The sequence below is a fragment of the Mesocricetus auratus genome, unplaced genomic scaffold, assembly GCF_017639785.1.
Source record: "Mesocricetus auratus isolate SY011 unplaced genomic scaffold, BCM_Maur_2.0 Super-Scaffold_100024, whole genome shotgun sequence".
NCBI classification, from domain to species: Eukaryota; Metazoa; Chordata; class Mammalia; order Rodentia; family Cricetidae; genus Mesocricetus; species Mesocricetus auratus.
Genome location: NW_024429205.1, coordinates 18,529,982 through 18,555,172, shown reverse-complemented (window position 1 = coordinate 18,555,172; position 25,191 = coordinate 18,529,982). Strand labels below are relative to the sequence as shown.

The window sequence follows — 25,191 nt, the reverse complement described above, 5'->3', positions numbered from 1 at the left end:
ACTCTAAGAAAATATAGCCTAGAAAAAGTTAATTATGTTTCATTTTGAGAAAATGTGCATGGCTGTGTACTATCAATACAAAGCACTGCAATAGGATAGTTTACTTAACTTGATATTAGGACACAGCATCTTATTTTACTAGTCTTGATGAAAAATGCTAAGAGAGTAAGTTAAAATATTTTCAGAACATAGCCAGACATAGTGGCATACGCCTATAATCTTAGCATTGAGAAGCTAAGGCAGGAAGTTCTAGAGTTGGAGGCCAGCCTGCCTTATCTCATATTAAAAATAAAACTAAAACCCAAAAAAGAAACAAAGAGAATAAGATTCAAGTGTTGAGTTTGATGTTCAGGCAAACATTAGTAAATAAAAACTAATAAAAAATCTACAACAGAAACACTTTGATTCACTTAAGTTTTGTTTATATAGGTTCTATGCTTAAAGGAACTTGGTTTTTACGTTAAGGCCAATACAATCTTTAGATTTCCTTAAGAAACTGCCTTTTATATAAAAAAAATCTGAGTTATTTGTTAGAATCTAAGAAATACACAAGTTTTCTGTTTTGTTTCATGGTGGGGGGACAGGCTTTTAGTCAACATTTTTTTTTGGTTTTTGTTTTTTTACGAGACAGGGTTTCTCTGTATTGTTTTGGAGGCTGTCGGTCCAGCCCGGCCTCGAACTCACAGAGATCCACCTGCCTCTGCCTCCTGAGTGCTGGGATTAAAGGCGTGCACCACCACCGCCCAGCTTAGTCAACATTTGTTTTCTCACCATAAACATGAATGAGTGTGTGTGTGTGTGTGTGTGTGTGTGTGTGTAAAACAGGACAGAAGGTCAGTTTTTGGAGAGAGGCGGCTAAAGTGGAGTTTAAGGAGGAGCCCCAGAGACAGCTAGTAGAGCATTTACATATGCATATATAATGTTATTCTTTCATTTAAAAAATATTCTTAATTGTTTATTTGACAGAATAATTAGACATGTTTATGGGGTACTATGTAATGTATATATTGTGAATAATTAATTCAGAACAATTAGTAATATCCATCACTTTTAATTTTTATCAGTTCCTTGTGCCAAAAGCATTTAGCATCTTAGCTATCTTGAAACACACATTGTTATTAGCTATAATTACCCTATGCCCTAACACACACCAGAATGTGTTCTTCCTTTTTAATTGTACATTTATATCCACTGGCCAAGCTTTCTCTATTCCCGATTGCTACCTATATTTTGTCAGCCTCTGATAGCCACTGTTTTGCTCTATATTCCTATGAGATCAACCTTTTTTTAGATTCCGGCAAATATAATGCTATTCTTTCAGATGAGGGTTTGCTACATTGTCTAGCAGTCCTGGGACACCTGGGCTCAAGACATCCAGACATGACTCTACAAACAGCTCAATACTACATCACATCAATCTAGTCAAAGAGAAACTCTGTATCCCCATTAGCTATATGAATCCAGAAAAAGGTTATTAAATAATTAAACCAAATTTCTGCGCAGCAAGGAGAAGGCATCGTCTTTCGGGAGGCTGTTTTTGCCTGAGCTACTACCTCCAATGGTTGATCCAACAACTTCCCATTCTCACATTCACAGCTAATCTTCCTCAGCTGTTGAAAAGGAAGCTTCTGGCTCAGTTTGTGTTGTATCTGGCAGTAACTGTGCATGGCAGTTAGAGTGTCATTGTTGTCTTTTAGACAGTAAGGAGGAAAAGGACTGATTTTTTTTTTAGATTTAGTTATTTATTATGTACATAGTGTTCTGTCTGCATGTGTCCCTGCATGTGAGAAGAGGGCACCAGATCTCATTACAGATGGTTGTGAGCCGCCATGTGGTTGCTGGGAATTGAACACAGGACCTCTGGAATAGCAGCCAGTGCTCTTAACCTCTGAGCCATCTCTCCAGCCTGCCTGATTTCTTTAGTAAATAAAAACTTGCATAAATTAGACACCAATAATCAAGTAGATAAATGGTGAGAGTCTATGAAGAGATTACTTAAGATCATTGAAAATGGTCAGCTTAATTCAGTAAAAGAAATTATTTGAAATTACACTGTGAAAAAAATCATAATATTTACAAAGATAAGAAAATACATAATTCAAAGTACTGAGAAAGATACAAAGAAATAGAAGCATCAGGGTATGATTTGTGAGAAGGATCGTTTAATACTACCTATGTACCTATCCTTTGATCCAGACATTTATACTCAGAATTTATACTTCAGATATGTCCTCATAAGTGATAATCACCTCTACAGTTCTCTGTAATTATAGTTCTCTGCAACAGTAAAAGATACCAGTCACCAGTCAACTCTAAGTAACTCTAACCCTCATATAGATACAAGAATGCACAAGTTATGAACAGCATGCCATCCAAGGAAAAGGTTAAAGTGCAAAACAAACAATGTGCATAGGATCATGCCTTTTTCTTCAGGCTGGCCTTGAATTTGCTTATGTAGCCCAGGTTGGCTTTTAACTGGTTATCCCCCTACCATATATATATGTATGCACATATACATTAAGAGTACACACACAGACGACAAAGAGAAGTCTGCCAAATATTGTTTTTAGACTTACAAAAGATATGACATTACAGCTGGGTGGTGGTCATGCACATCTTTAATCCCAGCACTCAGGAGGCAGAGTCAGGTGGCTCTCTGTGAGTTTGAGGCCAGCCTTGTGTACAGAGTGAGTTCCAGGACAGCCAATGCTACACAGAAAAACCCTGTCTCAAAAGAAAAACCCAAAAAAGATATGACACTACTTCTAGAATGAAAAGACAATATTACATAGTCTTATTGTTATTGTTTTGCATTTATAAGTATGTGAATATCTTAATTTCTAAAATAAATTTTAAAAATGCACACTATATGTAACCTCTAAAACAAGAAAGTGAAATGAATCTTAAGTACTAAAAACATATTCCATGTGGAACTTATTACTTTGTAGTTATATATTTTAATAATCTACAAGTTAATAGGATTTAAAAAAGTAATCATAAAGGGATGTCTATATTGAGGGAATGTAAAAACATCTGTAGGAGGAGCTCATTTCTTCACTTGGATGCTTCTGGAATTCTCCTGCAACTATTTAACCAGTCTACAAGTCTTTCAAAAAGTTTCTTTATAGGTAAACTTGATTATACTTTTGAATAACTCAATGTTATTCAATGTTACTGCCATGGCAGGATGGCTCAGCAGGTAAAGGGCATTTGCTATCAAGATCAAGGCTGAGCCGTCTTTACCTTGAACATGTGATCCTCCTGCCACTAACTCGCTGGGCTGGAAGCATGTACCACCGCTCTCAGTTTTATGTGGTGCTAGAGACAGAACCCAGGCCTTCGTGCATGCCAGACAAGGACCCAGCCAGCTGAGCTACACCCTATTTACTATTACTTGCATGCACTTTCCTTCTTATTTCCTTGTTTTAATATTACAAAACTTTATTACAAATTTAAGATCTAGGGAAACCCCTGATCCTGCTGAAAGCATTAATAACCAGACAGCACGGCAAGTTGTAAAACATGGCATTCCTAGACTTAGTTCCACTCCTGAGGGATTGACACCCTCAAATGACTAGCTGTATCTGTAAGGTTACTGTACTATTCAATATTTAAACCTTAACTCCCACACTGGACAGGAAGAGAGAACACTTTTATGGTTGAGGCAGGGTAAACTATGACTCAGTAACATACTCAGCTGATTACTCAGGTACTAAAGTTTAGATAATAGCAAGCATTTTTGTTCCACTGTGCTTTCAGAGTCACGTTTATTGTTTCCTTCCTTTTCATCACAAAGTGGAAAACTTTGAATGCACAAGTGTTACTGGGATGTGGTCAGTGAAATCTAACTTTACTTGGTTATATGTGGTTGATCTTTCAATGATTCAAGAGTATCATTAACCCTGATGCCATAGAAGCTAGACTAATGGACCTCAACAGCCCCGCTCAGTGAAGGAGATGGGACAGGCACATCCCAGGAAGAGTTCCTTTGGCTGAGATCCCCGGCTACCCACTATACGTACTCATTCACTCTGACCTGGACCAAGGCTGTGCTACAGGTTACAGCAGCCACATCAACAAGGCCAGGGACTGAAAAAGAAAGCATGAGGAGCTTTTCTGGTGACCCAAAGGCTCACAGGGTCTCATGCTGAACTTGGAGCTTGCTGATCTGGCCAGCACGCCCCAGAGAACCTCCTTCTGTCTGTGTGCTGGGGATTGACCCCAGGTCCTTATGCTTGCATGGCAAGCACAGTGCCAAGGAAGACACCTCTCCAGCCTTGGTATTACTTCTTTGACCAATGAGCTTGGTTAAAAGTAACTTCAAATTATCAAACATCCTATTGACTCTCAAAGACAGGATCTAGAGACAGTTCAAAAGGACACTATAGGGCTGAGAAGAAAACTACTGAGAACTTGAGGCCAACCTGGGCTACTTTGCAAGAACCCATCTCAAAGCAACAACAGCAAAAGCCCCCAACAAACAACCAAAAGAACAAAACCAAAATCAGTGAAATAAGAAAAATACGAAGGGAAAAGTTCACGACTGAAAGGAACAAAGACGTATCAGCGGAATTGTGAAGTCTGAAGGACAAAGCACAGATGGAAACAAACTGATTCTGTAACTCAACTAAATTGAGACATGGGGGAGAAGACTTTCCTAAATGGGCTTTCTCAGAAGAGCACTAGAACAGCTCAGGAACAGGCCATGGGCTATTGCTGGGACAATTAAAGGACAATGAACAGCTGCCACCAGACCTCTGTTGTGATGCAGCTGCCCCTGGAATGTGCCCATGGATTAAAATGCTGAGTCTGTGACTCATGGTAGAAGTTCAGCTCAGGGAGTCTCCCAAAGAGGGTGCCAAGGCTGCCACATGGAGTTTCCCTACTGCTGATCTCTATTCCCTCTTAGCAACTGAGAAGTGAAACATCTACAACTAAAATCTACCTTCACCGTCAGGAAAAGAGGCTTATTTAGCTAAAGAAACATGCTAGCTACCAGAACTTTCAAATCTAAGTCTTCCAGATATACTGAGAGATAGTGAGAATTCACCACTCAAGCAATATCAGTAGCAGCAAAGAGAGAGCAAGCACATTTAATATTGAAAGAAATTTTTAAAAAAAGCACTAGTTCAGAAAGGATGGACCATGAAGTAGTTATAATAAATGATCCTTACACAGGCTCTGGATTCTCCCTGCTTCCTCCTTCTATTAGGGTGGCCTACTGTTTGGAGTGAGGTCTGAAAGAGTCGAGACTGGTGGGGCAGAGTGCCCAGGCCCCACCAGTGTGGACTCAGTACAAAGTACTGACACACTTGGGAGATACACCCTGGGCATTGACTCTCCTGGGTAGACAAAAGAGGCGAGGAGGCTCTGGAGCCAAGGGGAATCTAACAAGGCCACAAAGCTCTTTGGGGCCAGTAGTGGGTCTCAGTATTGGAAAGAAGGAAAGCTGATAAAGTGAATGCAACCATGAAGGTGACAAGTAGGAGTGGCTCTCAGTGCGTATCAGCACCACCATGTATAGCAGGAGAGGACAGGACTCACAAGAGTCTAGCTGCACACAGTCATCCAGGAGGGCCCGGGAAGGACTCACAAGAGTCTAGCTGCACACAGTCATCCGGGAGGGCCCGGGAAGGACTCACAAGAGTCTAGCTGCACACTGTCATCCGGGAGGGCCCGGGAAGGACTCACAAGAGTCTAGCTGCACACAGTCATCCGGGAGGGCCGGGAAGGACTCACAAGAGTCTAGCTGCACACAGTCATCCGGGAGGGCCCGGGAAGGACTCACAAGAGTCTAGCTGCACACAGTCATCCGGGAGGGCCCGGGAAGGACTCACAAGAGTCTAGCTGCACACAGTCATCCGGGAGGGCCCGGGAAGGACTCACAAGAGTCTAGCTGCACACAGTCATCCGGGAGGGCCCGGGAAGGACTCACAAGAGTCTAGCTGCACACAGTCATCCAGGAGGGCCCGGGAAGGAGCTCCTCCAGTTCTTTCAAAATACTTTACGTCTGTGTGTATGAATGTTGGCCAGCATATATGTATATGTACCAGATGCATGCCTGGTGCCTGTGGAGGCCAGGAGGGGCGGCATCTGAGCCCTGAAACTGGAGTTATTGACTGTTGTGAGCTGCCATCAGGGTGCTGGGAACTTGGCATCTCTGCAAGAGCAGCCAGTGCTCTTAGCCTCTGAGCCAGCCCTCCAGCTCCAACTTCTTCAGCTCATAATCATTTTTTTAACTTTACAATATTTTTAGTTTTTACTTTGACATCCCTCAATGGCAGGCACAGCCACCACAAAGATCTCCCCTCCTCACGTTCTCTCCTTTTCCTTCTTTTCCTGGCTCCCTCTTTCACTGTGCTATTGTATTCATTTCCCATGAGTTCTTAACTTGTCCTCATTCTTGCACTTCCTTTTCTCTTAGTTACTACGGCTGTTCTCTCTTTCCTTTTATATTTGCTTCTCTCCAGCACTTTATGCAGATAAGACTCTCCATCTCCATTTTCTTCTTCTTTTTATTATTTTTTTTGAAGAGTAGTATAGCCTGCTGGTAACAATTTAAAAGAAAACATGTTTACCTGTTTCTAAGTGATCCTGGGTATAGGAAGTAAGTGGTTTTACTTGTTCCTCCATCACTTTTACACCTTTGTTTTGTTTAAGTGGTACTGGATATACAAATTAGTAGGCTTTTGTTGTTGTTGTGCATTTGATACAATGTGTCATTTTTCTTGGTCTTAAAGATTTTTATTTTATCACTGGTTATAATTCAGGAAATTTGACTGGGGTATCTTCTTTTTCTTTTTCCACTGTTCATGGCACATTCCTCCCTGCTCCACCCCCAACTGGGGTTCCTCCCACCTGCACTTGGTTTGGTAAGTGTCTCAAAAGAAAAAAAGCTCTGCTGTCTAGGCATGGTTGGAGGGAGGCAGGAGGACTGCTACCAGTTTGAGGCCAGTCGGGTCTATAGAGGCAAGGCTCCAGAGCAACAGTGTCTCAGAACAACCTGACTAAACAGCAAAATCAAACCAGTCCTTACAAATCAAGCCAAACAAGAAACTGTGTTGACTCAGAGATCTGCCCACCTCTTGCCTTCCAAGTGCTGGCATTACCTGGCTGTAAAAAACTGAGTATTTAGAATGTGTATAATGCTCCAGAATTGAACAATTACAAGGTGTAGTATGGGAGCTTTTTATATTAGGCAGTTGTTGAAGCCTTTGAATCTGGAGATTCATATCCTTAATTAGTTCCAGAAAATTTCCCCTAGTTTTTGTTTGGTATTATCTTCTCTTCCTCCTATTTTCTTCTACTTGTTTATTTTTAGAATTCTTACTGATAGCTGGCCCTCTTAAGTAGGTCTTGCAATTTCTTTAACTTTTTTTTCTGTGTTTTCCATTTGTCTTTTGGTCATCTCCTTCATTATTCTGTCTATCTATCTACATACCTACCTATCTTCTATCTATGTATCTATCTACACACACTCATTCATACTTACATCTATGTTGTGATCCACCCCACCTCTGCCCAGACAGAGTCTCACTATGTAGACCTACTGGAAATGTAGACTGTAGCAGGTTTTTTAGACTTATATTTGATATTTGAAAAACATGATCTGATCCAATACTTTATTTCTGAATGTTATTATGGGATAAATGCTCTGATAAAAACACAAATCACTCTCCTTACCATCAACCACTCACTGTAATATCAATTACAAAAGGATAAGGGTTTGACTACATTAAAAATAGACAAGATCAGCGCATGCTATAATCCTAGTACTTGGGAGATGAAGGTAGGAGAGTTTGGAGTTCAAGATCATCCTCTGCTACAAGTAAACTTGAGGCTACTCTGGGACATGTCAGAACCAGAGTATGAATGATGAGTTAAGTTTCATATGTCTAAAGATCACTTTAATGTTTAGCTTGGCATAATGGAAAGATGTTTCATTCTTAAAAGACAAAAAGGAGGACAATCAAGGAGGAAGACAAAGTGCTAATCCACAGTTCCACTAAATGCTTAAATGAGATGTTGCCCCAGCACATACTGTTCAGCCTGGGAGCAGATCTGGCAGTGGTAGGCTGAAGCGAAGCAGGCATCATCTCTGACTTGATGTTGACACCAGTGACCGCACCATCCATCCTGTCTGTGTCACACAAGCTTGGCAACTGTGCTGCCTTCTCCAGTGTGGGCAGTAACTGATCAAACTGGTCAAGGTCAGCTGTAAACTGAGAAGAGAAGCAAACGTTAGAGGGAGCAAATTTTATGTTTTCATCTGTAGATGAAGAAGAAAGGTGTTTTCTTCAGTTCTAGAAATCAAATGTGACAGAGACTGGATTAAGAAGAGACAGGAGCCAAACTTTATTAAAATTACATGATCTGGCTTGGTGTGGTGGCACACACCTTCAATTCCAGCACTCAGGAGGCAGAGGCAGGCGGGATCTCTAAGTTTGAGGCCAGCCTGGTCTACAGAGTGAGCTCCAGGACAGCCGGGGCTTCATTTTCACTGCTGAATAATAGCCCTTTGTATGAACATATTACAAGATAATTATCCATTGTGCTGTGATGGAATTTTGGGCTACTTACAGTTTTTGGCGAGTAAAAGTAATGCTTCATGAATAGTTTCAAGCATGTCTTTTTATTATACATGTGCAAGAAGCATTAGTCATCAGAGAAAAATGGGCAAATTCAACTATATTAAAGATTTTACTTCATAAAAGCCAGGACAAAACAATATAATAACAACAAAAGCCCTGCCTAAACATTAATGAAAATAGAAACCACAGCACGGAGAGAACATCTGCAAATAACTAATGGAGAACCATGCCTTAAGCACAAAAGGAACACTTATTTTAAAAAAGTCAACAGACAGGAAAGCAAATTAAAAAGAAGGTATGGCTAGACTAGGCAATTAACAAAAGAAAATATCCAAATGATCAATGGATATTTACCAGAGAATGCAAACTAAACTATGAGCTACTACACATGTATCCTAGAATAGCTTAGTTTAAAAGTCTGACAATAATCCCAGGCATCAGCCTGGGAATCCAGCATGGGACTGATCAAGACCCCCTGAATGTGAGTGAAGAGGCCTAGGTAATCTATTGAGCCTTGGGCAGCAGATCAGTACCCATCCCGAATACACACGGACTTTGGACTCCCATCCAACAATGTGAGGTGCACTCTCACCCTGAACTCTTGGGGAAGGGTCTAGGCCCTGCCCTATATGAAATGACAGACTATGGACACCCCCATGGAGGGCCTCACCCTCCTAGGGGAAATGAGGGGATAATGGGGGGGGGTTGGAGGGAGGGCACGGGAGGAGGGAGGGAAAGGGAGAGGGACCTGGAACTGACTTGTGAAGCAACCTTGTTTCTTATCTAAATTTAAACTGAAAAAAAAAAAAGATGCACAAGGAGACCTCCCCATCTAAGGTCACTGACTTTAACAAATAGAAAGAAGCTATTTTAACGAGGGGGCTGAAACAAACTGTATTACAAAAATGAATATTAACATGAAAAAATAAAGAACACTGACAGTTAAAAAAAAAAAAAGACTGACAATACCAAGCAGCAGCAAGGATGTGGAACAATTCCAAGGAATTCTTGTCCCTACTAACAATGAGTTGGTGGTGTAATTCCACTTTTGAGTATTCACTCAGCAGAAATGTGTGCACATGAGCACTGAGACAGATGCACCAGCATTATCTGATATGCAGTGCCATTACTTTGTAAAGATATTTTAAAATTTATTTTTAAAGCTTGATATTTTAATATGCTTAAGAGTTAAAGCTGGTTTTCTGTTTAAAAAATGCTAGTTTTATTGTACCTAACACAGGAGACACAGCCCTATCTTCAAAGAGTACATATGTAAAGAAAGTCAAAACAGGGAGAGGCTCATGGTTTAGTTCAGGAAAGCTAAGGACCTTCCCAGGAGGAGAATGTGTTAAGGAAGAGAGATACTATAAGAGACAGGTCAGAAAATCAAGCTATTTCAAGAAACTCAAGGGTCTGGGCATATTAAGTATGAACCTTGTCTCACAATGGAGAGTCTTAATAAACTGCACTGTGACATTCAATGGTGAAGGGTGAGCTACCTCTACATAACATGAAAGCTCTTCAAAGGGAAGGTTCATCTTTTTCTGAAGTTTGCTTGCAGTTTATAAGCAATTACACAATAAACAAATCTGCTTATTATTTTTCACACTTGTTCCACAACATCCTAAATGTTTCTTCTCCTCTTCCTCTTCCTCTTCTTCCTCTTCTTCCTCCTCCTCTTCTTCTTCTTCTTCTTCTTCTTCTTCTTCTTCTTCTTCTTCTTCTTCTTCTTCTTCTTCTTCTTCTTCTTCTTCTTCTTCTTCTTCTTCTTCTTCTTCTTCTTCCCCTTCTTCCTCTTCTTCTTCTTTTTTTCTGAGATAGGGTTTTTCTACAGCTTTGGAGGCTGTCCTGGAACTCACTCTGTAGACCAGGTTGGCCTTGAACTCACAGAGATCCACCTGCCTCTGCCTCCAAGTGCTGTGATTAAAGGTTCTAACCCTGACAAACAGGTTTCTTTTCCATTCAATCCTGCCTCAGGACTTGCTGTGTAAAGGCAACACCTTGCTACCCAGACTCTCTAAGTTCCCATCTTCTGCTGAGGATGCTCAGAAGCAGAGCACAGCACAAGCAAACTTCTATCTCCTCATATTTCTCTCTTCGTATCAGAGGCTCCCCAAATTAGCTGTTACCCAGAGTCCTTTGGAGAACTTCTTTTAAAATGCATGTAGTCCTAGATTCTGTCCCAGAATGGGACTTAATATGTGAGGTTGGGAGGAAGGACAAGGAATGGTATATTTTAAAATGTCCTAAGATGCTGGGTGTGGTGGATCATGCCTTTAACCCCAGCACTTGGGAGGCAGAGGTAGGAGGATCTCTGTGAGTTCAAGGACAGCCTGGTCTACAGAGTGAGACTGTGTAGCAGTTACACATATATTCTAGAATGGCTTAATTTAAAAGACTGACAGTAGCAAAACAGTCCTAAGATGTGAGCTCTACAGAAAGATAGTAGAAAGAGAGGAAGGAACAAAGGTCATCATTTAAAAACACAAGAGGACTGTTATAGCCTCTAGAGCAGTGGTTCTCAACCTGTGGGTCGAAAACCTCTTGTTGAGGCATATCAGATATCATGCATCTCAGATGATTACATTACAATTCATAAAAGTAACAAAGTTATAGTTATAAAGTGGCAACAAAATAATTTTATGGTTGGGGTCACCACAACATGAGGGATTGTACTAAAGGGTCGCTGCATTAGGAAGGTTGAGAACCACTGCTCTAGAATTTTGTAAGGAATGTCTGGGGGCACTCCATGATTTCAACTTCTGAACTAATTCCTTAGTGCTGACAAGAAGACACAATACAGTCCATCCAGATCTGGTCTATACGGGAGCAGAAAAGGCAAAACTGAGAAGAAATAAGACCTGTCTGTCCATGCTGTGAAGCCAGCAATCACCCACCTGGCTCTGGGACTCCAGTTTAACTTCCTCAGGAGCAGGCTTGGTCATTGGGGTTGGGTTTGTGTTGCAAGGATCCATCTGTTCTTTCTTTTCCACTTTGACCTTTACGTCATCCAGGCTCAGGCTTGGAGTTGATCTTAAGTCTTTTTCATCTTTGTCTAAAAGGTAGCGCAGGAGCTGATGGTCTTTTGACTCTTTTTTCTTTGAAGCATCCAGTTCTAGTTTTATGCTGGCGTTCCCTGGGGCTTGTCCAGGCACTGACACAGCAGTAGAAGTAGAAGCACTGTCCTTTTTCTCAGGTTCCACAGACAAAGTGGTGATGTCTGAGGGGCTGCCCTCCTGTAAAAGCCGGTGCAGAATTTTATGTCGCTCAGTCAGAGAACTGTGGGAAGAGGGACAGGTGCCTCCTGAAGGGTTGGCGGAGGCAGAGCTGGAAGTGCCAGTGCAAGACAGTACATCTTTGCAGCTTGTGTCTATATCGGCGTGCCGTAACTGCTGTTCTGCAGTGGTTGTCAATAGCTGTACTAGCTTGTGACTAGTTTGAGAGTATTTACTGTCTCCCTCTGAGAGTCTGTCACTGTTATGCACAAGTCCCGAGTCCAGAGGTTTGCTGTCATTAGCACTGTTGTCAGACTGGATCATCTCATTTAAGATGGACGCAATCTCTTTGTTATCTTTGGACTCAGCTTTTGCTGGTTGCATACTTAATCTACTAGGTGAATTCTGTGAGCTCATCTGCCTAAGGACTGGAGAACCGGCAGAGAAGCCAACAGAGTTATTGGGTCCTTCATTCATACCTTGTAAAGATGTTACTGGGATATTTGAATAGGATCGGTTATTATTATTACAGGCACCACTAGTAATGCCAACTGGGGAGCTTAATGTTGGAATATTTGGGGGAAATGAATTGTTTGGCATCCTGGCCCTTGATGCCAAGCCAGAATTAGCCTGTCTCCTTGGAGACATGAACTGCGAGAGGGAAATTCCTGTACCTTCCATAGGAGAGTTATTGAGGTTTAAAGAGGGATTACTGCTCTGGGAACCTGCCTGTCCCTGGTTTAAGGCAACATTGGCTACAATCTGATTTCCAGGTGAACATCCAAAACTCCCTTGGCTGTTGCTAGAATTACTATGACTGCTGCCGCTATTAAGGTCTGAGCTTTGTTGGCGGTTTACTCTGGCAGAGGCCATGTTGTTGTTGGATGGTGGCAACGAAGATGAGCGAGTCACACCATGAGCTGGAGTGATACCAGGATTGACTGAGGGGTTTATTCGGGGAATGGACATTCCAGAATTAGTGTCATCTTGAGGAGAAAGCCCACTGTGCTCCCTAGGGGAGAAAAAAATACATTATTATTCAATCATTTTAATTTGTTTTTATTATTTTTTCATGGTGATATTATAAGAAAGGCCATTAGTATCATTGATGTTCCATCAAACAGAGTTTCTGTATCACCCTAAATTAAAGAAAACCATAGAACTGCCATTACCACTGTGGAGAGCAGCACCACTTCCTGGGAAATGGCTTCTATGGACTCTTAAATCACTGACAGTTTCGGTTGTGTGAAAAATAAACCTCTCTTGGTACTGGGAAAATATGCAATAGATGTTCTAATAAACTTTTATAAAATTAATATAAATAATTAGTATTGTAATAATAATTTAATTTGAAAGAGAATCTTCCCATACCTTTATTTAGAAAGCATTTTATTTAGCACTCCCCTGTTACAGCTTTTAAGTATTTCAACTCCAAAGAGGAAGACTGGGTAAGGAAAATACTGTGTCACTGATGCAAAAATTAAAAAAGGTGATATGCAGACATAGCAGATGTTTTGAAAGAGAAATCACAATATGAAAAAAGAACTGTGCTAATTCCACTCACAAGAAAATTTTCAGTCAAAACTACAAAAATTCAGAATGCTGAACTCAGGTATTACCTGAGCTCTTTAATCAAATGTGTAACTATGACAACAGATTGTGACTGGCATTACCATGTTCCAATACTCAAAACATCAGATGGAAAAAAGATGGAAGTGAGGGGAAATGCCTTTGCTTTTAATGCTAAATTTTATGCAGTTATAACTTAGGGTTTTAAAATAAATAATAGCATAAAAGAATAATTTCATGAATTTGCTATGTATATCAGTATAACTTTTACTTAGAGGGAGGGAACAAATTAGAAGCAATATTAAAAGACATCAAGTTGAGAGTTTAATTAATGAGTAAGACTTCTATGATAAATTATCCAGAGCCATAAATGTTGTCCTAATAAAGTACCCTTGAAAATAAAATAACGATGTTATAAACACTTAGATCTCTTCTAAAACTGTTAAGTGCCTATGTAGAATGTTGTAAGTTTTTAGGCACCATTTTGTTTTCACCCCCTAAAAAATGATTTTTCAGTCCCACCTTTCCTACCTCCCTTTAAGAACAACAAAGCTATTTGGTAACAAACTCTTAAACCCATTGTGGATATACTAATAGATAACTATTATTAATTATGGATATACTCATCATACTATTCTTATGCCTAACTTATAATTTCTCTCCAAATAAGTAGTACCTGTCGATGATATGAATTCCCATGATGAAAGGTTGCATGTCAGGACTTTGAGGGTAGCAAAGTTTACACTTGGTGTGGGCGCTAAGCATTGTCCCATCATTCAATATGAATCTATAGGATGGGCTGGAGGCAGTGCCACGAGTCATCACTGTTTCAAACAAAAGAAAAACCTAGTTAAAATTCTGACACTTGAACGCTGGGCAAAGGAGAGTTACCAGGTCTTATTTCTACAAACAACCTCATTGAAAATTCCCAATTGCTGACTGCTCTGACTCAAGAATAGTCCAGATATTTGGGCGTGTGTGTGCAGGGGTGGGGGGATTCCAGTTAATATGCACCACTTGACAAGTTTTAACTTAGTTTAATTTGAAAGGCTGCCTCCTGACATAAATTAAGACTGTGACTAACCCAAGCTAGTAAGATCTTAAATCATTCTCTATGATAGGAAAGTTATTCAATTTATTAAGTCTCCATTTAAAGTAGTGGGAAGTGCTTCTCTGCCTTTTGCCTTCAGGGTTATCTTTTACTATTTTTGTCTGGCTATTGAGATATAATTCATATACCATGAAGTTTATCCTTTCTATTTTAAGGGGTTTGCAGAGTTCTTTATTTCCTGTGGAAAATCGTTAGGTCCCATCTGACAAATGATACATGTAGACACACATCTATATTATTTTTGATGTCATAATTTTTGAAGTTTAATAAGCAAATTAAGATAAAATCTAGGTTGTCAGAGAAATTACTTTATAAACAATATCACATAAGTTCTGTCTTAAGCTTTTACTAACTTCAGACAAGAATCTAACCACTGGGATAAGTGCTTGTGAAATATGTTGAGACTATTCAAGACTGAAGGACTGAAATGTCATTGATATTTTAGAAGCACCATAGAATTCTATCTTGAGGCTTAATAGATTTGGCAATATAAAGGTTAAAAAAGTAACACCTACTTAAATACAAGAACTACTATCACAAATGACTGTTAAAGTTAAGCCTGTAAGAAATGTTTTGAAGAAATTTTACTTTTTGAGATAAAGTTTCTGTATGTAGCTCAGGCTGGCCCAGAATTTGCCACATAGCCCAAGTTGGCCTTAAACTTATACTTTTCTTGCCTAAGCCTAAGATTAAAAACCTGTGCCAGTGTGGCTGCTTAATTATACTTTAAATATCACATAGAAGAGATTTAAAATGATCAATTAATATTTTTCACACTACATACTACTCAAGATAAGACAAGACATGTTCTTTTAATCTTTGGTATCTGGTACTGACTGAGGCGGGAGAGTCTAGTGAAAATTGGCAGTCTTTATGATAAATCTGCCCATGTAGATAAAAAAGGATGTAAACTTAGTGCACTCTCAGCTAAGCCACTGCCATGCTTGCCAAATACAGTATGTGGAGAAATTCAGGAGTTAACAAAGAATGAAAAGAATCTTTAATGGACACTGGTAATTTCTGTGGAAGGGTATAAGCAAATTTTTGCTATAGTCAGTCCGAAAACGATGTTGACAATCCCAACTGCTTTTATCTTTTAAATAATATATTTAGAAAAACACAACTTCAGCAGAAAAGTGGAATTATACAATAAATTATTTACATGAGATTTTAAAGGGCCAGAGAAAACAGATGACACATCTTATATTGTTTTACTTCATTTTTTCCATCTTTTTATCTTGCTCACTTTTCAGATCTCCTGAAACACTGCTTACTTCACAGAGATGCTCCACACAGCAGCATTAGCCTACATGTGTTCATTTAAATGAACACAAAATTTACTTCCTTAGTCACATTAGCCACATTTTTAGCCTTGACATACACAAGGAACTAGTGGCTATCAAACTGACTCCTTTCATTTTCAACATTATTTCTTCTTACTTCCTAAATGTTTTTTTTCAAGTGCCTTTTACAAACCATTCTTCATTAGCTAGTGTAAGGGCTGATGTTCTAGCCCCCTTGTTTTCTGTTCTCCACTGACCTATGCTTTGCCATAAAGTCACCCAGCAGTAAGTGCTGACTGATTGATATTCAGTCTCAAGCTCACGTAACTAGGCTAGTATTGGCATGTGATTGGATGCCATAACTCTTTGCAAAGAAGAGAATTTCAATTTTAGGCATGTTTTCAAATAATTATATCTCAATTTATGTTTTACTCTTATAGGAATAAAGATTTAATTTTATAATGGAAATTGATTATGAGGAAATTCCTTATTGATAATCAATTGCAAATGAGAAACAGCCAGAAACTAGGGATAACATAGGAACCTTAGGGTATTTAATATGGATTAGAGAAACATAGTCTTTGGTTAATCATTCTGCATAAACTTGTAAAAAATTAGAAATTTGGGAAATAATTTTAAGTATCATACTTAAAGTTTTAAAGTCAGATTATTATAGATGATAATGAATGGACTATAATTCATTGAGAACTATTCTTTGAAATGAGAAGAAAAGGTAATTATTTGATATAGCAAAGTTTCCTTTACTCCCGTTATGGGGATCCAGCTCAGACCTCACACATATTAGGCAAGCATTCTACCTTTGAGCTACAAAACCCCTAGTTTTGTTTGTTTGTTTTCAAGACAGCGTTCTTTGTGTGACAGATTGTCCTGGAATTCACTCTGTTGATAAGGCTGGCCTCTGATTACAGAGATTGTCTGCCTCTGCCTCTGGAGGGCTGGGATTAAAGGCCTGTGCCACCATCAGAAAAACTCCTGGTTCTTAAGATTTCAATTTATTAAAATATAATATGACTCTCTAGATAACTAGAATTCTGATGCTCATTTGCTCAAATGAGGAGATAGTAAACAGGAAGTCACCATGAACAAAGAGAGGAATAAGGTTAGGATTCAGACTCACACATGACCTTCTGACTTTGTTCCTTATAAGTCTATGACTTAATGGAAATGAACCACAGCCCACTGTTAGTTTATTCACCACTAAAATGGAGTCAGTGACATTACGGTGCTAGTACATAATAGGGTTTGAATGAAAAATTCCTGCATAACCAACAAAGAAAAATAAGCAGTTTCCAGAGTACAAATGGTCCAAATCATATGCATTTAGTCAATTATTAAACAATATTTATACTAATATCTTCCAGTATGTATACTACACTACCAATATTTTGAATTAAGGGGAAGGTAGCCATAACTCATTATAGATTTAGTTGTATAAACACTTATTCTATATACTAAAACTTCCCTTTAAGTAGGTTTCAAGATTAGATTTCAGAATTACATTTTTATCCCAGGTCTCCTGACTTTGTTTCTGATCAAAGTTTTGCAAACTTTGATTTCTGACTCCCTTTTAAAATTTTTTCTTCTGAGACAGGATCTTACTACTTTGCTCAAGCTGGCTTCAAACTCACTATCCTCTTCCCTCAGCCTCCTGAGTGCTAAGTTATACATGCATAGGTATGCAACTAAACCCAGCCCAATTTCTAACCCTTTAGAACATTTAGCAGGAAGGGATGTAACTGAAAGGGTATTGCTGACATCTGGGAAGTCTCCTGCTAAAACTTTAACTTGACAACTGTTTTCATGTTCTTTTATTTTATCTTGGAAAAGGCCTCAACCAAGGGGAGGAATGTATCTACATATACTTCCCTGGTCAGAGCAACTGTGGAAGTATAACTATTTCAGAATGTGATCTTTACCAATTTGTCAGTGAAACAACCTGCACCACGCTTGCTTTATCGATCTAACTAACTGAGTGAGTAGACAATGTGTGGCAGCACATGACCTATTTAGTGTTTCCCTAGATAGAACAATTAAAAAAAAACCAAACCTGTTATTAGGTAAAGAAAAACTACTTCTAAACAGATGTTCATTTTTCTTCTCCTCCTGGATATTCTAAGATTCCAAAATTACCAATGAATAAAATCAATTAATCAAAATTTCTACAGAAGGCAAGTAAGTTATATTTTAAATATTTTCAACAGAGTTTGAAATAAAAAGATTTTTGGTCATCTGAACCTTGATATTAGCTATATAAACCTCAAATAACATTTTTGGGGGCTGAAGAGATGGCTCAGAGGTTAACAGCACTGGCTACTCTTCCAGAGGTTCTGAGTTCAATTCCCAGCAACCGCATGGTGGCTCACAACCATCTACAATGAGATTTGGTGCCCTCTTCTGGCCTGTAGGCATACATGCAGGCAGAACACTGCATACATAATAAACAAATCCTAAAAAAAAAATAACATTTTGGGAAGAGGAAGCTGGGAGAAAGAGAGGGGGAGAAGAGGGGAGAGGAGGACATGGGGGAGCAGGAAGGTTGAGTCAGGGGAAGAATAGAGGAGAGCAGGATGAGAGATACCATAATAGAGGGAGCCATTATAGGTTTGAGGAGAGATCTGGCACTAGTGATATTTCCAGAGATCTACAAGGATGACATCAACTGACAATATAAGCAATAGTGGAGAGGCTACCTTAAATGCCCTCCCCCAATAATGAGATTGATGACTACCTTATATGCCATCCTAGAGCCTTCATCCAGTGGCTGATAGAAGCAGAGGCAGACACCCACAGCTAAACACTGAACTGAACTCCTGGAACCCAGTAGCAGAGAGGGAGGAGTGATGAGCAAAGGGGTCAAGACCAGGCTGGTGAAACCCACAGAAACAGCTGACCTGAACAAGGGGGAGTTCATGGACCCCAGACTGATGACTGAGAGGCTAGCATGGGACTGATCCAGAAGACCCCCTGAGCGTGGGTATCAGTGAGGAGGCCTCGGCAATCTATGGGGCCTCAGGTAGTAGATCAGTATTTATCATTGGCATACAAATGGACTTTGGGAGCCCATTCTACATGGAGGGATGCTCTCTCAGTCTGGACACATGGGGGAGGGCCTAGGTCCTGCCTGGGATAATATGACAGACTTTGGAGATCCCCCATGGAGGGCCTCACCTCCCTGGGAGCATTGGGGGAGTGGGTGGGAGTTGGGGGACAGGGAAGGAGGGGAGGGAGAGCAAGCTGGAATTGACATGTGAAGCAGACTTGTTTCTAATTTAAATAAAAAAGTGGAAAAAACATTTTGGATAATCATTATATGGATTATGTATTATGAAGTATTATAGCAATACTTCCAAACTTCCTGATACTATAAATCTCTACCAACTCCACTTGTGATATATGTACATAGATGTGCTATTACCCACACACACACACACACACACACACACAATTGTTTTTTTTTTTTCTTTTTTGAGACAAGGTCTTACTCTGTAGCCTAGGCAAGCCTGGAATTACTGTGTAGTCCAAGCTGGCCTCCAATTTGTGATAATCCTCTCTCTTTAGTCTCTTATATGCTAGGATTATGAGTTTAAAGTTAAGGGAACAAAAAGATGAACAAGGAATAAAGTTATTTGTGATTCTATCACTGAGGTAAAATTGACATTTTATTAATATAGAATTGGAAAGACATTTAAGAATGAGATATATACTATATACACTGTGCTTTCTTAGCCATTTTTTCATGTAACAATACATCAGAGACACTTAAAAGATAAATTATGCTCTATTATACAACTGTAAGTAGACAAAGCTTTCATAAACTGCTCTGAGGTTATAAATACACACACATATTGATACCTCAGCACTTCCATTACTGGTACCCTGCAGGAAAAAACACTCTATGGAAAGTAAGTTTTCTGAGCAATGAAAGAACTCAAAATATCATAAACATGTCATGAGTCTCCTGAAATGGGAGAGTGAAGCCCATGTCAAACTCAGCTACGCACAAAACATTTCCTGGTTACAGACATGAAAAGCTTCTGAAACCTAGCTTTGTATTTTCCAAATTTCTCTGTAAAAAACATCTTAGGCTACAGACTCTTTTAGCAGTATGGTAGGGCCAGGAAGTCTGACTTGACAGCTGCCACCGGAAACATCTTAACCTCAACAACCCTTTAAAGTGTTGGTCTGAACTGAACAGAACCTATGAGTCTTCTCCACTCTTTCCACTCACATCACCTTTCTCCTCGCTTCAAGTTCCTCAAGCGGTTAATACCCACTTTCTCCAGTCCCAGTGCAGAACCGTGGCTTCAGTCTGGTTCACGCACATGTCCCTGTGTTCGTGGACTGCACCGTGGTCACAAATGTGACCCTGGGAGATGAAGCATCCTTTGAAAGTATTTCATGAGCTAAGTGTGGCAGTCTACTGCTGTAATCCCAGCACTTGAGAGGCACCGGCAAGAAGGTCAGGGATTCAAGGGCTTTCTCAGCCACATAATTGGTTTAAGGCCAATCTGGGCTACCAGAGAGACTGTGTCAAAAAAAAAAAAATCCAACAACAAAAGGCTGGGGGCACTTCTTAATGCTAATATGTATGAGGTTTTAGGTTCAATTCCTACCACTAGATACCACTCCCTCTAAAAAAAACAAAACAAAACAAAAAACAAATACAAACACTTCCTAAGTTGTCTTGGCTGAAAGCAGCCAAAAACAAAACAAAAAAACCAAGCTAAGAACAAAAATGTTAATGAATATTATGATTTTAGAGCAGTTGTTACCTTCAAATAGTAAATTATTGGAATGGAAAAAAATGACAGATTTTTCTTGTCTAAATATCAATCACTATAAAAATTTATATAAAATCAAGGATATAGCAGCAAAATTTGTCTCTTTTTTCCCTAAGTTTAAATTTATTTAGGTGGACAAATAAAATCCTATTCATTTTCTTAAAGTACTTATTAATCGTGGATGGTTTAATCTAGCTAATTAATATATGCTAATCACAATTATCACTTTCATAGTGTGTTCCTCAAGAATGTAATACATTGCCATTAGCTATAACCATCATGCACATAATAGATCTGCTAAGACTTATCCCCATATTTAACTGTAGTGCTCTGAGCAACATCATCTCAACAGCTCCTCCCATCCCCACAAACCACCTAAGCCTCTCATACCCACCGTTCTACTCTTTCTACACTATACATGTGTAAGATCATATGGTACCTGTATTTCTGTGCCCGGCCTATCTCACTTACTGTAATAATGTCCAGGTTTACTATAGGAGTATCATCTCTTTATGGTTTAACAGTATTCCATTTTTCATTGTGTGTGTGTGTGTCTCCAGGTTTATTACAGTAGGAGTATCATCTTTCTATGTTTTAACAGTATTTCATTGTGTGTGTGTGTGAACATTTTCTTCATTTCCACTTACACATTGGTAAACACTTAAGCTGATTCCATATCTTGACTAGAGGAATAAAGGTATCACTCTATTATACTGATTTTGTTCCCTTTGGTCATATACACGTAAGTGGGGTTTCTAAATCATATGATAGCTCTGTTTTTATTTTTTTGAGGAATCATACTTTTCTTTATAATGGATATCTTAATTTATAGTCCTATGTATATACATATACACTCATTTTTTGTCTGTTTGATAACAGCCATTCTAACATGAACATGTCTCACTGTTTTCACACTGCTCTGAAGTCACAGAGACAGCAAAGAAACTGTAAATGTAAATTAGTACCCTCTCCATCCTTTATAGGTGAATGGTTCTTAAACTTAAGCACCATCTGAGGCCTGTTAAGATATCTGGGCCCTCATCTGAGATTTTAATTTGGTAGGTATTTTTAACAGGTTATTTGCACGTTTTCAAAGACTGGATCTACTGAACACAAAATACCAGAAGATGCACTTTATCCATGGGACGCTCTTCAACAAATTGTCTTTAATCTCCAAAACCCTAGGATCAGACTCATATGAACTTTGGCAATCTTAGTTTCAAGGGAAAAAAATAAATCAGTCATTTCTATCAAGGAATTCTTTTTTTTCTAAAAAAGTGGAGGACATGATATTAAGAAATCCCTAATGAGGAAATGGAGCTCAAGTATACTTCCTTTTCTTTACATTGTCCTCTAAATTACTGCATCTTATATGCTGAAAGATTAGCTATTTGTTAGATTTTAATTAACCTACTTCATAGAGACTACTGATGGTTTATAAAATAGGGCTCTTTTGTATCTGTGTGGAGCTTACTCCTTTGGACAATAAATACCTATTTCACCTTAGTAGAAATGTATACCAATTATAGTAAATAAAATTAAGTTTCTTGGCTATGCTATGGAAGGCTTACTTTGGAAATTATGACAAAAATCAAAGGGACTATATATATATACTACTTCACACATTAAGTAATGAGTGGAGGCTGTGCTCCAAGTTCCAAACCTATTCAAAAGTTAAGCACTGCTATGTAGAGGAAGTTAAAAGTTCATACTTAGTAGAGGGATCCATCTTTATTATGATGGCTCCCAAGCCAGGATGCACATTGGCACTACCTGGGGAAGTTAAAAATAATGTAGATTTTTGGCTCTTTGTAATAAAGTAGTCTTGAGGAGTGATGTGGAATTTAGTAAGGAGCCCTCTGAAGAATAACTTCTCTGTCTCAGAAGAACCACAACTGAGATTTCTACAGATGGTTTTCAGGAAAAAGAAATTCTTCCCATTAGGAAACAACTAACCTATAATGTAATGAATGATACACCATCAGGAAACTCAGGACATGATGTTATGGGGGAAAATGTTAAAATTAAAAAGGGTGTGAGAATAATGAAAAAAATTCATTGTATTTTAGGACTAGCAACTAATAGAAGCTATAAAATTAAAGCTGACATTGAATAAGGAATACTAGGCTGCCATACACGACAATATTTTCAAGTGCATAAACAATCCCTTAATTCTGAATGTCTGTGAACTTTCTGACCTTGAGTCACAAATAACTTCCCTACTTTTCCTGTAACATTGCTTGATTTCTTAAGGTTTGGGATGGACTTGTTTTATGCTCCCACAGGCCTCCTATGTATGGTAGGTATTTGACAGTTAATGTCACAGGGCAGGCACAGTTTTAAATTCAGAACTCCAATCTAAGTCAGAAGACACATACTTCAACAGTCATGAAGTTAAAATGAATGGTATGGAGATCTCTGTCATCCAGACACTTTCTGACACATTTGTTTTCCTGGGGAAAATCTTTAAGAGACATACCAAAAAAATCCCTTGGTCTCACAGATTATCATCAAGTATGAATTTACTTTTTAAAATAGTTATACTTCTATTATCATCAGGGTCTCACTGATTTCAGAGCTGTCCTGTATTGTCCTAATATATTCTGAGCAACACCTGCTTTCTAGCCACCACTGTAGCCCTGGCACCTTACATACATAGTGTCCTATGCATGTAAGGAACTGGACACATCTGCTGAATGAATGAATGAATGAATGAGTGACTGTCACATGACATCCTAGTCGTTAGGATGTGCATCCTGGGTCTCAGGATCCACTTATGAGTTACTTTGCTTACCCATTTCTTCCTTTCCTAAAACTTATTACAGAAGCTGTAATGTGGATAATTCAAGCTATGAATTCTAAGAAAACTTTCTCATTAGTAACACACAGGTTAATGAAAAAGAAATTGAGACAAAGGTGTTACCTTCTTGAAACAGTTGTCGGGCGTAAGATGGCTCTCTGCCCTGAGGTTGAAAAAAAGCATAAATGCATTTCCTTACTAAATCTTCCCAGCCAGTTCTGCCAGCAGCTCTCAGGGAACTAGTATCAATAGAGATGATTTTACCTACACAAAGAATGAGAGTTGACATTTATGACAGAGTCTTGATATAAACCGTCCATGTTTCAAAGTTACCAAGCATATCCAATGGTTATTCTCTCTTTCCAAGTATTTGGCAGACAAATGCTTTAAAAAGGACCATTTACACTTATCACATATAGTAATGGAATGTATTAGAGACATGATAAGGATTGCTTGTTCTTGGATAGTGTGCATTAGTGTGTTAGATTCAGCTCCAGTCAGGTATTAAAATCGTATCAAGGCTAAGGATGTAACTTGGTTGGTTCAGTGCTTGTCTATGATGCATGAAGCTCTGAGTTCAATTCCTAGTACTGTTAAACAGGATATGGTGGTACATATTTGTAATCCCAGTTACATAATTAGCTGAAGTCATTCTTGGGCTACATGAGACATGTCACAAACAACCACAAATAAATGATCCCCTAATACAAAATCAGAAAAATCATCTAAAATCATTTTAGTTCAAAATTCTCAGACCTGTTCTTTGACTCCACTTTCTGTACACTGCTCGTCTTTATTGTTTTCTGTATGCTGACAACTAATTGCATTATTTATTAGAGAACGGAAGGAAAATTAAATACATTATTCTAGTTTAAGCTATTTCCCATGATTAAGTGAAAAGAATATGAGGAAGAAGCAGGTTTTCCATTTTATCTCTGGTTAACTCTCATAGGTAATTCTACAACAAAGACAGGAGGCAACAAAAGTGGACTCAGAAATGGCACTAAGTCAAAACCATAAGATTTATGAGGCATCATACATACTATTGAAACAATTCTTTTGTAAAATCCAGCAGTAATTTGCCATGGTTATTATATTTGGTCAAATTTCCTATTGAGACTATGAGAGAATCCTGGCAAGTTATTTTTTAGTTAATAGGGGGCCAACTGATACAGTTTTCATTTTTTGGGAGCCCAAGTTCCAACCCCAGCACTTCCCTACCCCAAAGGCACTGCTAGTCCAGCCTCTTTTCTATCATCTGTTTTTGTTGGGTTTCCGTGGGTTTTTTGTTTTTGGAAATAGTTAAGTGAAAAACTGGTATCTCATTGCTATTCATATTTGAATTTCCTTAGTTACTAACAAGGCTGAGTATTTTTCATGTTTCTTCACATTCATATTTCTTCTACGAATGCCTGATTGTATCTCCTCCTTTTAGTATAAGCAAGCCAAGCCTCTCGTAACGTGTATGCTTCTTCATTTAACTACAATTAACACTCTCCTCCTCCCTCAGTTTTGTTTTCTTAGTCGCAAAATATTTATCAGCTTTACTTTAACTTGTTAGGATCTGGGATCTAAGGCACCCAACCCTACTGTGGATCTTGTCACTCAGCTCTATGTAGCTAGGAAGAACAGTTGAAAATCAAGTAAGAGAATTCTGTTACATAAAACAGTTTGAAGACAGTCTGGTGAGCAATGAAATCAAAAGCAAGGACAATTAATAATTTAATAATTTAATCTTTGTCTCTTACTATGCCATATATAAAAGTTTGTTATAGCAGCAATTCAAGTGTTATGCAATCTTCATATACAATAACGTGTGT

The 25,191-nt window shown here is 38.8% G+C and overlaps 1 protein-coding gene across 10 annotated transcripts in view; it reads right to left on the bottom strand.

Annotated features, from left to right (window-relative positions):
- Positions 1 to 25,191, bottom strand: part of Ncoa1 (nuclear receptor coactivator 1) — a 207,711-nt gene that overhangs the window by 34,741 nt on the left and 147,779 nt on the right. For all 10 annotated transcript variants that reach the window (XM_013119840.3, XM_040730921.1, XM_013119838.3 and 7 more), the window contains 4 exons: positions 23,495 to 23,635; positions 14,052 to 14,199; positions 11,489 to 12,818; positions 8,042 to 8,222 (listed from right to left, as the gene is read on the bottom strand). In XM_013119840.3, coding sequence (XP_012975294.1) covers positions 8,042 to 8,222; positions 11,489 to 12,818; positions 14,052 to 14,199; positions 23,495 to 23,635 — 1,800 coding nt within the window. The remainder of the gene's footprint in view (positions 1 to 8,041; positions 8,223 to 11,488; positions 12,819 to 14,051; positions 14,200 to 23,494; positions 23,636 to 25,191) is intronic.